Source organism: Hirundo rustica, chromosome 8, assembly GCF_015227805.2.
Source record: "Hirundo rustica isolate bHirRus1 chromosome 8, bHirRus1.pri.v3, whole genome shotgun sequence".
Taxonomy (NCBI): Eukaryota; Metazoa; Chordata; class Aves; order Passeriformes; family Hirundinidae; genus Hirundo; species Hirundo rustica.
Genome location: NC_053457.1, coordinates 3,010,591 through 3,030,749, shown reverse-complemented (window position 1 = coordinate 3,030,749; position 20,159 = coordinate 3,010,591). Strand labels below are relative to the sequence as shown.

Below are 20,159 nucleotides of genomic sequence, written 5' to 3'. Positions count from 1 at the left end.
CTGGGGAGGAAGAGGGAGGTGCTGGGGGGCCCAGCCTGCCCCAAGGAGAGCTATGTGAGGAAAAGAGACCCATCCCAAATCCATCCCTGAGGTGTTGGGGCAGCAGCCAGCAGTGTCCAAGCCACTGCCAGCAGGAAGTGCATGCAAGGCACCCCAAGCCTTCCTGCCCACCTGATGGGGTTTGTGTCCAAAGGGCACCTTCCAATGCCAGGATAATGCTGCCGGGCCTGTGGCAACCTAGGATGAGAATAAGGCATCCCCCAAAAGAGCTCAGCCAGAGGATGTGGGGCTAGTGGGAGGGGAGGAAAGCCCTTCTGGGAACATCCCAGTGGAATAGGACTGAAGCAGAGGTGTCCTGCTGGGTATTCACTGTCACCTTGCCAGGACTCACAGGGGCACCATCTTCTCTCCATCCCTCCCTGTCCTTCCCTCTCCCACCTCAAGGCAGCCCCCACAGGGCCAGAATTCTCAGCCATTGGGATGGCAAAGACCCTAGGTTCCATCCACTGCCAAGGAGCTGCAAAACCAGAGCTGGCTAGAGCAGGGATCCACAGGACACCAACCCAGCTGGAGCCTTTCACATTATAAACATTTATTTATAGATGTACAATTGTATAATTAACTCTAAATCGGGTGATACAGCCTCTGTGAGCATCCACTGGGATCAATGCCTTCTCCTTCCTTATGATCTGTGAGTATTTACCAGGAAAAATAACCTGAAGGTTTTGGCAGGCAGGCTCTGGGCAGGGAATGCCAGTGGGCAACACATCCAGCTCCTTCTGTGAGCAGGATTTTAGTTTAACCCTGTCCCCGTCATCCCTGTGCCTCTATTGAGTGCCATTTCCAATCCTGAGCTTCCACCCAATTTCTTCTGAAGGTGAAGGAACCATTAGGGAAAAAAAAAAAAAAAAACCAACACCTTAAAATCAGGTACAAGCCATGGTGGCTGTGGGATAACAGCTTGCAGCCAATGGGAGGCTGAGATTTCACAAAATAAATAAACAGCCAAGACAGAGTGCATGGATTCCTTGGGACAACAGGATAAAACCACCTCTGCCAGCCCATCCGGGAGCTGCCATGCTCCTAATTCATTCCCCTGACTGTGCCAGGGGATGATTTTCACTGGAAATGTCTTTACACACAAATGAGCTGCAGAGAAAAAAAAAAAAAATTAAAAAACCCATAAAAATGAAAATAATCCAGTTTATTCCATGGGAGGTGGCTCTGCTTGTGCTGGCTTTGCTTCCAAGAAGTGTCTCCTCACCTGGAATTCCCTCATACCGGTCCTGCCCGTGGTGGTGAGGGCAGATCAGACACCCCTGATCTCCCCCAGCAGAACTTCTTCCAAAAGAAGCAAAGGAACACTTCGTTCCTTATGGATCTGTGCTATTTTCCAGGTGTCCTCCGGGAAACACGAGATGGGATGTGAAGGCCAGGCCCAGGCTGCACAGGTGGGTAGGTGGGTGAGGAACCTGAGTGCGGGACACGGCACAAAACCTCCCAGCAAAGGGAGAGGCCAATGGAAAGCCCTCTCCACTGATTACCAAGCAGAATTCAAGCAGACTCAGCAGAAAAAGGAGTTACGTGCACAAATTAACCAAAGACTGACGAGCAAAATCCATCCAGGACAATCCTTCCCATCCCGAGTGTGACGCTGGCGCTCAGCTGACCCTGGGGCTTCTGCCGACACTGCAGATCCACGCCACGGCTCTGGATGGGCTCCCCCTGTACCCTGGGACCCCCTGCCTATTTGGGATTTGGTTTTATCAAAACCCCAAGAGCAGGTGTACGGACGTCCCCATCCGCAGAATGTCCTCCCGGGAGCAAAGCACAGCAACTGCAAAGGGATTCCTGTTTTCCAGGCAGGAAAGTCCTGCAGAAACACCCTGGGAAGAGGTTTCCTGCTGCCCTGCTCCCCAAATCAGGCAGAAACCAAAATAATTTAAACATCCAACCCCTGCATAGTTTAAAAGTACAACATATATACAGCTATAAATTAATGCTAAATAGATTATATTTTCTGTTCCTTTTCTTTTGTGTCTTCTCTTATCAACAAATCATCCCACTTCTCTCTCCATTGGCAGCAGCAAAGGGTCTCCTGTTTCACGGCTTCTGCAGTTAGTTCGGGTTATTTTACACTCTGTGTGTGTCTGTTCCAGGGCCTGTGGGATCTTTGTGGGATCCTGGGGGCAGCCAGCAGCATTGGAAGGGGAGGAGGAACATGGAGAGCTGGATTTCCTGTCCCAAGTGCTGCCTGCCATTGTCAGAGAGAGGCAGAGAGAAGAAAGAGGAGCAGTTGTGCGTTGCTAATTCTCCAATTCCATTTTTAAGATAAGGTTTGATTCTTTTTAAATAGCAGAGTCTGTCACCTCAGCTCAGTGCATTTCCCCAAAAGTCTTCAGGCATTTCAACGCTCTGGGAACAAAAGTGGCAGCGGTGTCAGTCTCCGGACAATCTGTGACTCCCCCTTCCTTCCCCACCCTACAGCACAGGGAGCAGCTTTTCCAGGCTCCTTCCAGACTACGGGTACAGGGAGGGAATTAAGGAAAAGCAGGTAATTAACACAAGAAGAGACGCAGCCATCCAAACGAGAGAGCGGGCGGATCAAGGTAAGAACGGATCCAAAACTAGGATTCACCCCCCCAAAAAAGCCCAGGGTGGCCCAGAGGATTTCCTTTAAAGGCCAAACTTTCAGATGCCAAGGAAAACAACCCCCAACACTGCAAATCAAGCAGCTCAATGGCCGACATCCTCGAGGAGTCCCTGTGAGCTGGAACTGCGTCCTCACAACACCTGGTACAAGCTTCACCCAGGAGTTTTTCTATAAAGTCCTGTGTTCAAATAATTTTGGGGTAGTGGGATCTGCACATTTCACAGCCAGCCCAGCAGTACCTGGTAGGCGCAATCAGCCCAAAAGTCTATGCAGAAAAAGAACTCCAAACCCTGTGGCAATTTTTTTTTTTTCCATTATTTTGGTGCAGTTCTCCCAGCACATCCGGTCTCGCATGTATTATTTGGGCCCTCCTTAATCCAAGCTCTCCAACCCCCAAATCTTCCAAACCCTCCCACAGCTGCTTTTACTTTGATAGCCAGTTTAACCCAGTAAGTTACTTCTACAACCTGCTGGGAACATTTGCATTGTTCTCCTTGAATGGGAAGGGAATGGGAAGAGGGACAAGGAACATCTGTTGGGTGGGAGGGACTCCATTCCCTGTCACCGTGTTGCTTCATGTGCCAGGGATAACAGATTTCCCAGTAAAACAGGCTACAAAGCAAGAAAAAACAAGGGCTCATGAAAATGTGGGGGCTGGATGCCACAGTGCCCAAGGAACTTTCAACCTCACTAAGGGATTCTGCCCTGTTCCTAGAGGCCAGAGAGAACAGAGAGCCTGGAGAGAGCCAAAGGTGCCAACATGCAAACTAAACCCAATCAATTCCCGATTAACTAGGGAGTGCTCATCAGAGAGGAGGCCTGCGCATGTACACCCCGAGGACACCCCTGGAGGTCTGTGTCTCAGTCAGGGATTTCAGGGATAAAAGCACGATGGTTCCTTGCTCCCGGCTCGTACTTGGCTGGGACTATCCATGCAGGGAGGCCTGGACATCTGACAGTCTGCTACAGCTGGGGGTGCCCATCTTCTGTGCCCGCTGGTACAGATCCGAGTCCCCGAAGTAGCGTGCCCGGTACAACAAACCTTCCTCTGCAAAGGGAAAAGCCCAGCATCAGGAATGCCCTCTGGAAAAGACTCCCCTGCAACGCCCTGCTCCCCCACCGGCTCTGCTGGGAACGAGAGGCACTTCCAGCTGTCCAAAGGGAAGCAAAGGATGAGAATGAGGAAATGCCCCGTGCCCTTCAGGACAGGATGGGCGTAAGAGCTGCTGACAGCTCATCCATCCTGGGAAAAGCCAAGGGAACCCATCTCTGGTCCTAGGAGGTGCATGGGCAACCCACACAAACGTTACCCCAGCAAGGCTCCCTGCTGTGGCACCGCCCAGGGATCACAGCCCCGCCGGCATTCCAGCACTGAAATCCTACCGAGCGGCAGTGACCATCACAGTGGCCAGGGCTACCCCTGGACTCGCTGCCGTCACCACCCTCTGCCACCAGGATGTTTGGCTGGATCATCTGCCTGGGCAGCCCCCACAGCCCTCGGAGCAGGGGTGGCATGTGGCATGCACGACACCACGGGCAGCAGACTTTCCAACGCCGTCCTTGATCGACTGAAATATTACACAGGGCTGTCAGAGATCCCACAGGTTCTACCTTCCCCCTCCACTGGAAATTAGAGGTATCCTGCTGACATGGCAGGGCACAGCTCTCGTCTGACCAGTTCTGCAGCAGCATTAAAAAGCAAAACAAAACAAAAAAAACCCACATACCAGGCCTGTCATGAAGTCACAGACTGAAAAAACAAAGCCAACAACACAGGAAATGTGCTGGCACCATGCTGAAGCATAACTTTAGCACGACTTAGCCCTCAGTCAAAGACCCTTCCAAAAACACCCCATGGAGCAGCTCCCGACCCCTCACTACTCACTCTGCTGCTTCTCTCTCCAGCAGTTATTCCGAAGGTTTGCTATGTAGTCGTCCTCCACGCTCCGCTCAACATTCTTCAGGTTCGTGCCAGTGTATTCCTCGGCAAAGCTCTCGGACACATAGTAGGGGACTTTCAAGTGCTCTGTGACCCTCCTATGTGTGTGACCCACAGACCTGGTGCAGGGACAAGAGCACAACAGTGTAGGAGACGTTTCAAGGGCACAGCAAAGCCCCCAGCTCAGATGATGTGATTCCAAATGGCAGGAAACATTGCTCACCCCTAACCAGCCACAGGCTTGGAGGGTTGGAAGGGAGCAGCATTTCTGGCGGAAACCAACCACTAACACAGGGAGAGAGAAGCTGCCAGGCCTCCAGCAAGGTGGGCAGAGCTCTGAATACAGACATAACTCCCAGACACAACTGGCCAGGGCCTAAACCCACTTAAAACAAAATGTTCCCTGAAATTTAAATTAAATTATTAAATCTGTGGTTTCCTGGATTTGCAAAATGGGACACGCTCTGTGCCCTAGCCTGCATCAAGCAGCACAGAAAGCACCTTCCAGAAGGAAGTATCTTCCTCCCCTGGCCCTGTGGACTTGCATTTCAGACAAAGCCCTGCTCTTGCCTCCCCTGACACCCCAGCAAACCTAGAGATCCTCCCAAGGGCGTGTGTGTAAGCTGTAACACAGGAGCTAGGTCCAAATGCTGGATTTGCCAGGAACAGCTCTACCTGGAGATGTGCCTGAAATTCCTCATAATAAATAGCAGCTGCTGCTGCATTGAAACCCAGCCTGATGCTTAAGGCAGGTCTTAACCCATCCAGCTCACCCTTCAGTCTGTTATCAGAGTTTACAGGTGGGATCCCAAGACTCTTGTACGTTTCACCAAAGGCCAGCGCTGGGTAACTGTATGGACTGACCAGGAGCATAGAGCTCTGCTGGGATTTCTCAAGGCAGAGGTGCAACATGGAAATACCAAGCTCACTATTTTCCCTGTCAAAACAGAGCCCTGAGCTCTCCCAAAGTTCACATTCCTCTCCTGGATAAAGATGGACTACAGAGCATGCCCTCACAGGAGAAGGACTGGAAATGGCAGGGCTGCAGCAGCACACCACGGTGTGAAGCATGAAAATCAGGGCACAAGAAACCTGTCACCTGCAGTCAGACATGCAATTAAGTCAGGCCAATTCCATAAGGTGTTACTGAACAGTAACAATCAGGCCCACAGCCAGGCAGCTCTTCCAGCAGGAAGATCCTTTTTGGAAGAGACTTATAAAAGTAACTGTGGTTCTTGAGAACTCTGCCCTCCTCAGGGACAGCTTCACTATGGAGAAGTGGCATTTAAATCTCCGAGTTCAAAGCTTCTGTTCCCCTGCTTGCTGGGCTCAGGCACAGCTTTTCCTTCACTCCCGGCAGAGGAGTTGACAGTGAGTGATCCAGCAGCTCCTCCTGCCGGCACTGCACCACCTCATTCCAGCTCAAACACCCTGGCTACTCGGGAAGGCTGCGCCAGGACTGGATGGGCTTATTTGCCACCCTTGTTCAAATCCAGGCTTGGAAATCAGGTTGCTTGCTACTACCTGAGCATGCAGAGACACTTCTGGTGCTCAGGGATGGCTTCCTCTGGCAGCTGGCAAGGCTGGAAGCAAATCCCGGCCTATTTAAACACTGCCCTCCCTTCAGTGTCTTGTCACCCCACAAACTCTTTGCCAGTATAAACCAACCTGGTGTATGTGTACCATGCTAATACCAGCTGTGGAAATCACAGCTCAATGCCCGTCACCCTCTCAGAATAACCCTTAGTTGTGCCAAAATGATCCCCCTGAGCACCAATGTCACAATCTTTACTCTGAATCTGAAAGCTAAGCTGGGTTTTATACCATTTAACATCATACCCCTCCCCTGGAATTGTTCAAGGCCAGGTTAGACAGGGCTTGGAGCAACCTGGTTAAGTGGGAGGTGTCCATGGCCATGACAAGGGGGTAGAACAAGATAATTTTAAGGTCCCTTCCAATCCAAAGCCTTCTGGGATTCTATGATCAATGGCAAACATTGCTACCTGTGAAAACAGGCAGGAACCCCAGGCTGCAACCATGTCTGCCCTCTCTAAATGCACGTAAAGAACTTGCACTGAACATGTATTAAGCTGCTGCCAAGAATGATGCAAGCAGACAGAAATCAAGCCTGTTTTCCCACTCTTTGTTAGCACTGCAAAGTGACTAAGAACAAGGACACATTCCATTAGTCACCAGAGGGAGCAGATGGGGACATTTCCACAGGATCTAGAACAGAGCAGTTTCACTTTCACATTCTAAATGTCTGGCCAAAGCTATTTCATGGCAAGATGACAGTTAAGAGACGGGGGATTTCTCTGGGAGTGTCTTTTATTCCTTATCCTCTTCCGCTAGTGCGTTGTACTAAGGCTTTCATGGAGAACATGGCTTTTTGTTTTTCATACTCTTACCTCAACAACTCAATTTGTTCCTCATGAGATTTCAGTGCTGGGCTACAGCCTCCCTAAACCATTTTGTCTGCCCCTTTCCATGACAGACACAGCTATGCGTATGGGCTGCAGAAGGCCCCTGACAAGGAACTCTCCATTAGGAAAGTGAGCACCCTCTAACTTTCCCTGCATCTGGTATCTCACACCTGTCTGAGAACCACAACTTCACTGGCAGCAGGAGAAATGGGGTCAGGAGATAAAGCAAAAAAACCAAAGGAAACCAGGAAGAATGGAGGCAAGATCCCTGCCCCACCACACCCCTCCAGAGCCACCCCCTCCCCATGTGGGTAACTTTTACCGGAATGGATACTAACAGTCTGTGGCTCAAACTGTAGGGTGGGCTGGAGACCATCATCTGGCTGAGAGCAGACACGATGATCAGGATGAGGATGGGCATCAGCTGGACAAACAGACCCAGGCCACCCTGAAGAACAGAAACACACAGTGGAGTGCCACCCATACAGCTGGACAAGGATCCCATGGCACTGCTCTCCATCCCTCCCTCCCTCCCTCCCTGTGCTCCAACACAACCTCCTCTCTCCTGCTTTTCAGAGGGAGTAACCCAAAATAGCTGGGGGGAACCCAGCAGCCCACAGGACAGTGTGACTCCGAAGGTCCAAACCCCTGACCCTTTTCTTGATGTGACAGCAGGCAGAGGGGACTGCCAGGGGGAGCCTTGGGAGGGAATTCCAAAAGCCTCATGCCCACAGTTTGTTTTTCTAGAGCAAACTAGTGAGCAGGACTGATTTTATGGTTTCTCCCCTTTTCAGTGCTGGATGGATGAAGGTAATTCCCCCTCTCCCTCACCTCCTGAGCTCCCCTCAGTTCCACCTTTAAGCTTGTGTTTAAGTTCCTGTTTGTTTTTTTACAACAAAATTGGCTCTGTCCAGACAACAGCCATATCCCTTACTCCAGCTTTCTGTTTAGGGGGGTGGCAGCAAGCAGGACTGTTTCACAAGCCAGACACAGGAACCAGCTCCCAATGAAGTGCTGGGAAAACCTCCAGCCTCCCAGACCCCAGTGTGTTTTCCACTTACATCCCCCTGGTGCTCTCGCCTGTCCTGCCTCTGGTGGTAGGCGTATCTCATCCTGCCATTGCTGTACATGTGAACATTACCTGAAGAAATAAGGAAACTCTTACTACAAAGTCACAGGGTGGAAAGTGCTGCTGGCTGGCAAGCGAAGGACCACACAAGGTGGCCATGATCCACGTCACCTGCTTACAAGCTGAAATGGGAGTATTCATAAGGTGGTTTGAGTGCAGAGTGGGGAGGGAGCTCCTTCTGTGAGATTTTGCAGGATTGTATGAAAACTCAGCTTGGAAGTGACCCCAGGAGGTTCAACCTCCTGCCCAAAGCAGGGTCAGCTATAGAGAGAGAATACCTTGCACAGGCCTTCTCCCTTCTGATGGAATAGATTAAAACCAGTTAGAAATAATTCTCGAGGTTTTCCCATCCTGCAAACCAAGCTCTTCCATGTCTTGTTTTAAATGTCAAAGCTACAGCTGCAGAGGGAGCCGAGCTGAGAGAGCAGCCCTAAATCCTCTCGGGACAGTGAGGAAAGGGAAAAAGAGACTGAGCTAAAATAGCAACATGCTGTTTTTGCAGGAGTAGCTTGGTGTCTCTGCCAGGCAGAGCACAAATGCTGCAAAAGGCTTCCAGATGCCTTTGAATCATTGGTGTTGGGGTGTTAGTGCTTAGATTTCAGACAGGAAAGAGCTACCAGAGTGAATTTTCTTAACTGAAACAAATTTTTCTTTTTTTTTCAGGTTGGTCTACAGAGGTCAAAAAATCCTGTGTCGACTTCCAGTCAGATATGACTGGAACAAATACAAAGGAGTCTTCCAAAATATCCTTCTCCTGACACGGAATCCGTGTCTTTTGAGCAAGTAAAGGAACAGATTCCTTCCAGCTCCCCAAGCCATGATCAGCACTGTGGACAGACAGGATGCAGATTTATTTTTCGATTCACAAGGTTTAAATTATGCTGTAGAAATATTATTTTCTTTTTTTTAATAGGACACAGGGGAGAGAAGGAAGTGGCCACTGATATTGGAGAACCTGTTCCAGCTGCATGGTAAAGCAGAGATCATGAACAAGGCCCAGGTGTTACCACAGTTGCTCTGATAAGAAGATTTAAATTCCAAAACCACCAGGCAGAAAAGCCTTCCTCAAAACAGGATTATTTTCACAATGACCCTTAAAACAAGTCACTTTTTGTTCTAGCATTCAACCCAACCGAACAGCAGCTGATGTTGCCAGCATGCAAACACCTGAGGCTGAGAAGAAGTCCAGCTCTGATGGCTGCTGAGTTCTCCAAAGATGAACAATTTGAGAAACTCGAGGTGTTTAGGCCACATGTGAAGGAGAACACCCCCTCACCAAGCCCAGCAACTATTGCACACCCAATAAACCCTAACCGCACCGTGCCAATGCCAAAAGGATGAGGCCCCACACAAGAAATGAAGGTTTAAGGCGCTTACTAGAAGGAAAACCACCCCCAAAGAACATGTTGAAGAGGTCCTCAGGGGAGATGTCAGCCTCAAAGCCGCGGTGGAAGTCAGCGTGGCTGTGTCCGTGGTGGGCAGGGTTGAGTTTCTCATCCCCGAACTGGTCATACTGCTTCCTCTTCTCCGGGTTGCTTAGCACCGCGTACGCGTTCCCAATGGCTGCAAGGGACATGGACAACGAGGAAGCAGTTAACTCCTTTCTCCCACCCACGGCCCTGCAAACTGCCAGGATTTGCCTTTCTTGTACAAACCAAGAGCCTCAGCTACCCTTGTCTTTGCAGCAGGTACCTGGCACACGGTCTTGGGCAAATCCAGACAGGAGGAAACCACACTTAGTGAAAAATTCCTTAATTAATTCAAGTTAAGGAGTTATGATATGACTGATAAGAATTTGGTGCATGTCCTCAGAGAAACCCTTCAGCTGTAGGCAGCTGTGTAGGGAAATAAAATTTTTGTTGACAAATTTTATTCAAAAGTGGCATTAAGGGAATTCAAGTGTCAGAGCCTAAAACTAGAAAAGCAGAGAATTTAGATACATGCTAATTCCCTGGAAGAGACTCTAAAACTTTCCATAAAAGCTGGTAAGGAAACATTAGCTAGAAGTTGCATCCATCAGCTATGAGTTTTGGTACTTCCAGATGCCACATGCAAAGCACATAATTACAAGGACTGTTAACCAGTGCCTGTGAGGCCGGTACTAAATCCCTGCTAGGTCCCTGGGTCCCTCTCCTTCCAGCCTCAGGAGTCTTTTCCCAGAATGTCTGCCTGCCACCCTCCTATTTCTGTTACCCACCTCTTCACATATTCCCTCTTTTAGCAACCCACCCCAGGTCCCTGTGTCACAAGGACCCAAAATACCCATGGCAGCGGCTGCCTGGTGTGTAAAAGGCAGGGGCAGAAGGGATGGAAAAGGGGGGAAAGGGGGGTAACATGCCCTTTTGGAGGAGATCAGCTCTAACATTCAACACTTTCCCCTTGGTCGGATGGAGGTGTACGGTATCTTCTTAGAGTGGAGATTTGGAGGGCAGAGGATGTAATGTCAATACACTCCTTCTCCTTCTTGGTTATAATTAGTGCACCCAGAGCAAACATTTCTAGAGCCAGGCAGGAAAGCTGGTGGACAAGGACTAAGTCAGAGTGTACCAGCCACACAGCTGGAAAGAACAAGGGAAGCAATGACAACGGAGCAGTTCAGGGTTTGTTCAGTGTCTGATTTTGTGCTGACAAAGCCCAAGAAATGTCTCATTCCAAAGCAGGATTTTAGCTCCAAGTAGCCAGGCTCAAGACTTTTTTCCAAGAACAGACAGGTAGTGATGCAGGTCTGCCACGAGACAGCCTGCAGCCAGGTGGAACTGTAAACTGAGACACGGGCTCAGCACAAAACGCAGCACCTTATCAGTGGTCACTCGGAAGGCGAATGCCAAGACTTCAGCTAATACATCAACATAAGGAAAAATTAACTCATATCCTCACAGCAGGGCACGTTTTCCCCTTCACCCTCTGGAACCAGACAGGTGGACTTCAGCTCAGCTCAGGGGCTGAAGGACAGGAAGCCATGGAAGCAAGGCCTGAAAGAGATAACCCTGCAGTGGGGGATAAAGGGCACTTTGCTTAATGCTCCACTTCTGGCACGTAACTCCTGCCAAAGCCTTGGGCAAACATCATTATTCAGGATTACAGGTGAGAAAACCTGCCTTTGGCCACTGAGGGATGCAAGGATGAGCTGTGGAGCAGCAGCTCAGCCCCCTACACCAGCACAGGCTCTCCCAAGTAGCTGGGGGCCAGTCACTATTTGCTAACACCAGGGAAGGATTTAAGTCTTAAAAGGCTTGAACAAACCTTACCTCTGACTTTTACTGCTGAATTTGCGTCTGTGAGGAGCTCATCTGAATACTGTACCAGTACACTCGCATCAGGCCAGCCCTGCTCCCTGCTCCAGCAAAGGTCTCATGCATTTCACTCCCAAAATTGGGCTGCTTTGAGGCAGAAGGTGCCTTAAAAACCCTCTTGTTCCACCCCCTGCCATGGACAGGGACACCTTTCAATATCCCAGGTTTCTGTCCAACCTGGCCTAGAAAACTTCCAGGGATGGGGCAGCCACAGCTTCTCTGGGCAGCCTGCCAGAGCCTCAGCACTTTCTTGAGTAAAGAATTTCTGTCTAAAAAGTGGCCAGAATCAGAGTATTTAAGTGGCTTCCAAAGCCATGTTGTACAACTGGCACCAAGGAGTTCTGTGCTTAGCCCAATGATGATAATCAAACTTCCACAGCTTGCAGGGGAATATGGGATTATATGTTCCAAGCAATAGCATCTCAGAAAATTACTCCAATTTTAAGGTATCTTATTACCCAGGAAACATCCCTGCTGCATTTATAGAGAGGCTCTGAGAACTGGGCTCTTTGCAGCAGAACTAGAGCTCCTTTTCCGAGTTCTGGCTGGGCTCACTTGTATGGCTGCAGCAGTTCCATCCTAGCAACTTCTGCGTGGGATTTCTATCCACCTATTCCATCCATGAATGGTCAGGTGCTTCCTGGAACTTTTCTCCTGAGAGGTTTGTGAACACTGCGTCTGCCTTTGGTGATGCACAAATTAACTGGGTTAATCCTGACAGAATTCCCTCCTGAGCAGCAAGGCAGGAGATTGGAGCAACACACAGTGAAGGGCTGCTGGGAAAAAAGAGAAAGAAGGTGTCTCCTTGCCCAGCCAACAGAAGTGAACCCTACCTGTGCCAACCTGTTTATTGTTTTAAGATCATACTTTGTTCATGACATGACCAGCTCTGAGGGGAGACAAGTTCACAAAGAGAACAGCTTTATTTCACTCTGCCTGACTCGTGGGGTTCTCAGTGAGAGAACCAGCTCAGTGAGAGTTGGGAAGAAACCACAAATCTGGAGTTGACTTTACCTTTGAATGCCTCCGTGGCCCCTGGTGCGTGGTTCTTGTCCGGGTGGAACTTCAGGGCCAGTTTTCTGTAGGCCTTTTTCAGATCCTCATCAGAAGCTTCTCTGTTGACTCCCAGAATTTCATAGTAATCTTTACACTGCTTTACCCTGCCAAGGGAGAGGGGAGAAAACAGGGACACTGAGTTCCAGGAGTGAAAACCTCTTCACCTTGAATACTTGTCAGCTCTGAGACTTTTCAGGCAGCACAGTTTCAATGGATGTTGCTCAGGGATCCCTGGATTACTCAGTCCCTGCTCCTCAGAGGGTGACCCAGTTGGTTTCACTGACTCACTCCAGCTGTGCCGGCAGGACCAGCACAGAACAAGTCGGGCCAGTGGAGGTGGAAGGGCCTCTCCTCAGATCCACACAGGAATGTGATTGGCAAATAAACTTCACATTCATCATGCTCATGTGTTGGAGGCTGTTTGGGAAGGACTGCACTTGAAGGATATTGGCCTTTTTCCCCCTCACTCTCTCCTAAGCTAATTCCCAGATCTAAAACTTGCATCAACTGAATTCCAGAGAAGGAAGGAGGGAGTAGCTCAGGGTGCGCAGCCCAGTTCTTCCTGGGCACACTCAGCCCAGCCAAGGCTTCTGCTTCTCAAGTGATGAAAACAGAATCCAGTAGGCTGGGTTTTTGGAGAAGTGGATGACGTAACAAACATTCCTGCAAGTCCCTTGGAGTGGTTCTTGCACAATTCAGGCCGTACCCACAAGCTTAAACAAAGTTTACCAAGTGACTGCACCTGCAGTTCAGTCCTTCAGCTTCGAGGATGGGCAAATGGGAGAAAGGAATAAAGGGAAACTTGAAACAGGGCTTGGAAAATGAGCAGACCCAACCCAGCTGCCTACCAGGGCTGCTCAAGCTATAAATCCTCCTGGGCACGTTCTTAACACTATTCCATATGGTTCAAAGCTGCAATCTTTAAACTACTGTGAAAAGCAGATGTGTACCATGTGATAAAGTCAAGCAATTGCCCCTGAGATCTGTGCACAAACCTCTTGACTGCATCCAGCTGGTCCTGAGTGTAGCCCTTGGGGGCCTCCCCCCCAGCCTCTCCGTTGGCCGATGGGAAGTCTCCGCTCATTTTCCTGAACTGAGGGTTCGTGGGTTCCCTGGACTGGGACTGGCCATTGGCCGACTGCTCGTTCTTTTTGAGTGACTCAAGCAGAACTGAAAGGAGAGAAACAAAAACATAGAGAAGAAAGCACCAAGCTCAACCTGTCTTTCCAGCTCTCCCATGAAGAGACTCTCTGCCACCTTTCCAAGACCCCCCCATCCTTCGCCAGGAACACCCTCACCTTTCCTCCCATGTAATCTTTCAGCCCCTGCTGCTTCTCACCCAGCTGTGAGGGTTGCTCCTGAAGATATTCTGCTTCTCCCCACACACACAACCTCCATAAAAACCACAGGACCACCCAGACAGACAGTCCAGGAGCCACAGCAAATCAGTGTATCTCTGTCCTTTTTTCCCTTCCATCTCTCCCCAACAGCAAAGCATGCCCAAATTTGTCCTCTAGTACATTATAAAGTGTATCATTCTTTATCTCCTGCCTTTGAGAGCCTATAGTGCTGTGGAAGTGATGTGATGATGCCGTATCTTTAGAGAGCTTAAAAAATAAATCCGTGGGCTGCCAATCCACGGGGACACTCCCCTTTTGGGGACAGAGCTGCAGCACTGCTGGCTGCCAGCTCTTCACACAAACCACATGGGTGCTGTGTTCTCCTGTCACTAGCTACAGATTCAGAGCACCTGTGAAAACCATCTTCCCTCTCGGTTACTCAGGGGCATAAATTCACCTTCCCTTTTCTCTTCCTTCTTACAAGGCTCAGGCACTGTCTTCCATTCTCTCCAGCCAAGAGGGGACAAACAGGCCTAACCACCCAGGTGACACAATGGAGGGAGACTCCAAGCATCTTTCCATTATGCATTTCCCTCCAACTACACAGTACCATCTTTTAAAACTGCTTTTTAAACCAAGCATCAGACTGATTTCTTCATTCCCATTAAAAAGAACAGGCACACATGGTACAGTGAAACCCAGCCAAGGATATAAAGGCCACAGTATTCCTGAGCTTATAGTCATTTATCCAGACCCTAGAGCTGGGAAGGACGTTCATTCCATCTCCCATGGATTGCACACAACTGACCTTGCACTATGGGGGTATCACCTTCTTTAGGCAAGTGCAAACAACACTTGTAGGCCAAGGGATGAGCTAAGATATCTTATCTGGCCCCAGCACTTAGAGGGGGCAGAAAAATCCACTTGGTAATCCAAAAGCCGAAACAGGATAAGGGATGAAAAAGACAGTGGGCTAAGGAGCAGTAACTCACTGGATCAGCTTTTGGGCTTGGGGGCTTCACAAATTTAAAAATAATTTATTTTAGAAAAATAAATTCTTCCCTCTTTCATATTCCCAATGCTTCAGTGTTCACTGAATTACAGCCTTTGGTTTTGCTCCTTCCAAACCTGGCACAATCTGCCAGGTGATTTTAAATTTCACCTCGTGAGGCTGTTCCCCCACCTACCTTCCCCCCTTCCCCTTCCTGCTGCTTTAGGCTTAGTTCCCTACAGCTTACCAGGAGATTTTGATCCCAGAACAGTTTGGGTCAGAAGGGATCTTAAAGCCCATCCAGCTTCACCCCCTGCCATGGACAGGGACACCTTCCACCATCTCAGGCTGCTCCAAGCCCTGTCCAACACAGCCTTGGACACTTCCAGGGTTGCAGGGGCAGCCACAGCTTCTCTGGGGACCCTGTGCCAGGGCCTTCCTACTCTCACAGGGCACAACTCCTTTCCAATATCCCATCTGACCCTGCCCTCTGGCAATGTAAAGCCATTTACCCTTATCCTGCCACTCCAGTTCCTGATGAAATCTCTCTTAACTTTTCTTGCAGCCCCTTCAGACCCTGGAAGGAGCTGTGGGGTCTCCACACAACCTCATCTTGTCCAGGCTGAGCAACCCCAGCTCTCCCAGCCTCCATGGGGAGGTGCTCCAGTCCTTTCAGCAACTCCATGGCCTCTTCTGGACTCTCTCCAGCTGCTCCAGGTCCCTCCTGTGCTGGGCCTGATGGAGCTCTGCAGGTGGGGTCTCATCTGAGTGGGGCAGAGGGGCAGAACCTTGCCCTCTCCTGCTGCCCAAAGTGCAGTTCCCAAACCCAACCACAGAAATCCACAGATGGCCATAGGACAGTCCCATTCTGCTCTACAAGCCCAAACCTGTTGCTTTTTGCATCCTCTGTGCAGCCCCAGCACAGCACAAATTCAGGGATTACTAAAGCAGAGAGTGCAGAAGTGTTTCAGCTCTGCCAACTCGGTTCCTCTCCAGCATGTGCCATAGAACACTTTTCCTCCTTTATTTGCCAACACTTGCCCAACTTCTGATAATTTTTCCCCAACTCCCACTTAAAGGTGACCAGTGTGTGACTGTGCCTCCACCAACATCCTCTGACACAGATTTTTGCTGCAATCCTCTTGCAAAACCCCTCCCTGATACCAAAAAGCCCACCCAGGGTCAGAGTTTGCAGCACTGGCTGTGCAAGAGCCACATTGCTGAGTGTTGCCAAACCCCGGGTAACTCCTGAGAAACAGATTTCCCAGGAGCTCCTCAGAGACTCAGTGATCACCATGGGATCTCTGGCAGCATTTCCCAACTCCAGACCCAGCAGGACGTGGAGGAAAGTGTCCTTGGATGAGAAACTTGGTTGGGTCTGGCCACAAATTAGCATGTTGTGTTTAACATTAACCCACCCTGCTTCCCCCAGGCCTCAGCCTTCGTCCAAAAGTCACTTTTCCTACCCAGTAATTTCACCAAAGTATAAATTCCAGAGAAAAGGAAGAGGAGGAAAGCCACACTGCAGGCACAACACACTGTGTTTGAGGGAGCGGGAAGAGGCCTGGTGCAACCAAAAAGAGGATTACAGGAAGCCTTCGGACAAACAAGCTGCAAAGCTCAGCTAAAGAATCCAAACTCAGACGAGGTCAAAGCAAAAAAAAAAATTAATCTGCAGACCTCTGCATAATATTCTACAATGTAAGAACATGCAGGGAAAGAACTGTGTTTGCCTGCTTTCACAAACCACTTCCCATGTGAATTAAAGCTTTCAGGAAATTACTAAAACGGACATAAATCTGGCAGAAAGTCTTCAAGGAGGATTGTTTTGTTACATGTGCAAGTGTGAGCTCAGCCACGGCCTATCTGTCTGCAAACAGCAGGTAACTGATGGAGGAGGAACAGGAGAGGAGGAATACGTTGAAGACAGGAGGAACAGGAAGAGGAGAGGACAAGGAATGGGAGGAGGAAAAGAGGAAGGATGAGGAGAAGGGGATAAATAAGAGGAAGAAATGAGGAGGAATAGAAGGGCTAAAGCAACAGGAAGAGAGAAGGAATATGAAGGAGAACGCAGGAACAAGGAGGAGAGGAAAAGGAGAGGGAGGGGAGGAATGGGAGGAATGGGAGGAGGAGAGGAAGAGGAATAGGAGGAGAAAAACAGGAAGAGGAGAGGAACAGGAGAACAGGAGGAGGAAAGGAACAGAAGGAGGAGAGGGACAGAAACAGGAGGAAATGAATAGGAGGAGAGGAAGAGGAGAGGAACAGGAGAGGGAATGGAGGAATATAAGGAAGAGACGAACAAGAAGAGAAGGAATAGAAGAAGTAGTATAACAGGAAAAGGAGAAGTAGAATAGGAAAGGAGGAAAAGGAGGAGGAGAGAGCTTTCCGCAGCCCCTGAGAACTTCTCACTCGCCTTGCCAAGATCCTTCCCTCCCCTCAGCGCTACTCCACCAGCGGCGGCTGTTGTGCCCGCGGCTCAGGGATCCCACAGCAGCGCGGAGCCGGTCCCCTCAGCAGATACCCAGTCCCAGACGCTAGAGAAGCCCGAGCAAACGGGACACCCTCGGGGACCCTCGAAGAACTCGCTTTCCCGGCGTGCCCCGCGCGCATTGCGCAGGCGCGGTGAGGGTGAGAGGTCAGGCCGGCGGCGGCCGCGCAGGCCGTGCTACCCCGCGCCCCCCGCCGCGCTCCCGGCCCGGCGCTCACCGCGGACCCGCTGCGAGGGATACAAGCGCTGCGCCTTCTCCAGGAAGCGGCGGGCCTTATCGGGCTGGTTTGCCTTGGCGGCGGCCAGTGCAATACCAATGCACCGCTCCGCCTCGTCCCGGTTCGACTCCATGGCGGCGGCGGCCGGGCGGGGGGGGGAGGGGGGAGCGGAGAGGCGGGGCTGGGCGCTGGCCGATGACGTCACATAGACCCGCCCCCAGCGGGACGGGGCGGGCGGAGGTTTTCGGGGAGCCGGGAAGGGGCAGAGAGCCAGTGGGGTTTTTTGGGGGGAGACTTGGATGGCCCCAGCCGACCCCCGTCAGGAGGAGGGGACGCCAAAGGGCACCCCCGGATCCTGCTCTCGGAGGGGGTTCGGAAAGCAAGGATTAACCTCCTCAGAAATTCTCAGATTGGACTCCTCCTTAGCGAGTTTCCTGCCTTTGAAACAGGTCCTGGCTGAAGGAGACGCTAATGAGGGATGAGGCTTCTCGGGGCTCTTTGACATTGTGTCACATTCAGTCTCGCCAGGGATGGCGGGAACAGCCTTCATTCCAAACGAGAGAATTCAGAGCCAGGTGACATATCCCTGGAGGCTGGCCGTAAGCAGCAGACAGGAAAGAACAGCTGCAGCCAGGAAGGGCCAAACCTGCACTCCTGCCTCGGTTTGTGGGGTATGACGTGTGTGACAGCACAGGGACACCCCAACCACCCCAAAGGAGCAGGCTCTGAGCGGGAAATGAGAGAGGAGGGGAAGATGACGCTAGCTGGAGTGATCAGGATCAATATCGCTGTATGAACCACGGAACACTGCAAGGGTTTGAGTGGAAAGGGACATTAAAGCCCACCCAGTCCTACTCCTGCCATGGGCAGGGACAACTTCCACTATTTCAGAGTGCTCCAAACCCCATCCAGCTTAGCCCTGGACACTTGCAGGGATCCAGGTGCAGCCACAGCTGCTCTGGAGACCCTGTGCCAGGGCCTCACACCCTCACAGGGAAGGATTTCTTCCTAATGTCTCATCTAACCCTGCCCTCTGGCAGTGGGAAACCATTTCCCCTTGTCCTGGCACTTGAGGCCCTTGTCAGTATTCCCTCTGCATGTTTCTTGTCACCTCCTTCAGGCACTGGAAGGCCACAATTAGGTCACCCTGGAGTTTCTCTCCAGGCTGAACCATCCCAATTCTCTCAGCCTTTCCTCATAGCACAGCTGCTCCATCCCTCTAATCATCTTTGGTGGCTTTCCTCTGGACTCTCTCCAGCAGTTCCATGTCCTTCCTGTGATGGGGAAGGAAAGTATTCCAGGAGTGACTTTCCAGCTCTGGAAAGTCATGGGGTTTCCCTCCTTCCAAAACACCCTATCTTCAGTGCCTCAGCCCCAGCCTTTGGGGAGGATCTGGAGCAATGAAGAGACAGAGCCAGGCTGATGTGAGGAACATCTTTACATGGTATTTTACAGAGGACAGCACCCGGCAACCAACGCCTGTCAGTCCCTTCTCAGTACAATTGCCCATGGAGAGGGCTCTCCATTTAGGAAATCAATTAGGGACCTCCTGCAGCAGTATGCTTATGCAAGGCAGGACGGGCAGGAGAGCCAGTTGCTCCACTACTTTTAGCTGCCCTTCTGCAGCAGGTGCAGTACGGAGCTTTTGGCTGGCTGAAATCCTGGTCTGGGATGCAGGAAATCCAGGAATTGCCTGGCTTTTCCGAGGAGCAGTCTGAGAACCAAAATAACCCCCGTGCCATTTTTTCATAGCATTAACTAAAGGTGATTTGGGGTCTGGCTCTCGAGCAGGGCACATCACACTGCAGAAGTGGTGACGGTTAAAGTTCTTTCCATATTCCTGAGAGAGAGGAATATTAAGAAGCCAGCAGCAAGCAAATACGACAGGCGTGCATTTCTAACTTGGGTTGACTAAACCCTCCTGTGACAGACAGCCTGGGCTCTCCAGAGCCTGGTGCCACCCTGCTGTGCCCATGGGTGATGTCAGGGCTGATCCAGGGAATGGGGATGCTCCTTCCCAAGCCCGCTACTGCTGCTTGGGACCTGTGAAGTCCCACGCTGTCTCCTGGGCACACTTCCACATGGCCCTCATGAGCCGTGTGAAGCCCATGTCCTTGGGCTTCTCCAAGCCTCGCATCAGGCGCTGCTTCATGATGGCAACAAACTCCTTGTTGCTCAGCTCCCCGTTCCCTGCAAAAAGGAGGAAAAATGATCAGAGACCCACCGCCAACCTCCTTGAAATTATAACTCTAAAGGGCTGCAGCCATGAGTGTCCTTTCCTGCAGAAACTGAGACCAAATTTGGCTCCCACCTCCCAAAATATCCTGCTGAGTAAGGGTTTCTGAGCTGCAGAGTGTAAATCCCAACCCTATGGATGCTTGCAGGAGGCAGAAAAGCAAATGCAAACCAAATGTCTGTGTCTACCCAGGAAACACTGCTTTCAGTGATTTAGGAAATTATGGGTGCACAAATTTTTCTAATGGAGTAGAAGGGAAGATTTGTTGATCTGATGAATGAGGTTATGGAGAATGCAGCCACTGGGCAGCAAAATTCCAGCAAAAGATCAAGGGGTGAGCAAAATTCCTTCCAGTGCTGCAGGTTTTTAATGTCTGTAAGCACTGATGGAGTG

The 20,159-nt window shown here is 50.6% G+C and overlaps 2 protein-coding genes across 13 annotated transcripts in view; both read right to left on the bottom strand.

Moving 5' to 3' along the window:
• Positions 1 to 569: 569 nt before the first annotated feature.
• On the bottom strand, positions 570 to 17,678 carry DNAJB12 (DnaJ heat shock protein family (Hsp40) member B12). 3 transcript variants are annotated; one of them, XM_040071532.2, is made up of 9 exons: positions 17,531 to 17,677; positions 13,489 to 13,663; positions 12,452 to 12,597; positions 9,522 to 9,707; positions 8,077 to 8,156; positions 7,354 to 7,463; positions 4,539 to 4,711; positions 3,570 to 3,701; positions 579 to 2,415 (listed from the first exon to the last, which is right to left on the bottom strand). In XM_040071532.2, the coding sequence occupies exons 1-8, from the start codon at positions 17,661 to 17,663 to the stop codon at positions 3,580 to 3,582; spliced, it is 1,125 nt and encodes a 374-aa protein (XP_039927466.1). In that variant the 5' UTR covers positions 17,664 to 17,677; the 3' UTR covers positions 579 to 2,415; positions 3,570 to 3,579. The 3 variants fall into 3 exon arrangements, with proteins under 3 accessions (XP_058277575.1, XP_039927466.1, XP_039927467.1); XM_058421592.1 differs by having other exon boundaries at positions 570 to 3,701; positions 17,531 to 17,678; XM_040071533.2 differs by lacking the exon at positions 17,531 to 17,677 and adding an exon at positions 17,238 to 17,435 and having other exon boundaries at positions 579 to 3,701.
• Positions 17,679 to 18,950: 1,272 nt separating this feature from the next.
• MICU1 (mitochondrial calcium uptake 1) overlaps positions 18,951 to 20,159 on the bottom strand; it is an 85,375-nt gene continuing 84,166 nt past the window's right edge. For all 10 annotated transcript variants that reach the window (XM_040071530.1, XM_040071528.1, XM_040071526.2 and 7 more), the window contains one exon: positions 18,951 to 19,720. In XM_040071530.1, the coding sequence (XP_039927464.1) occupies positions 19,557 to 19,720 (164 nt within the window). In that variant the 3' untranslated portion in view covers positions 18,951 to 19,556. The remainder of the gene's footprint in view (positions 19,721 to 20,159) is intronic.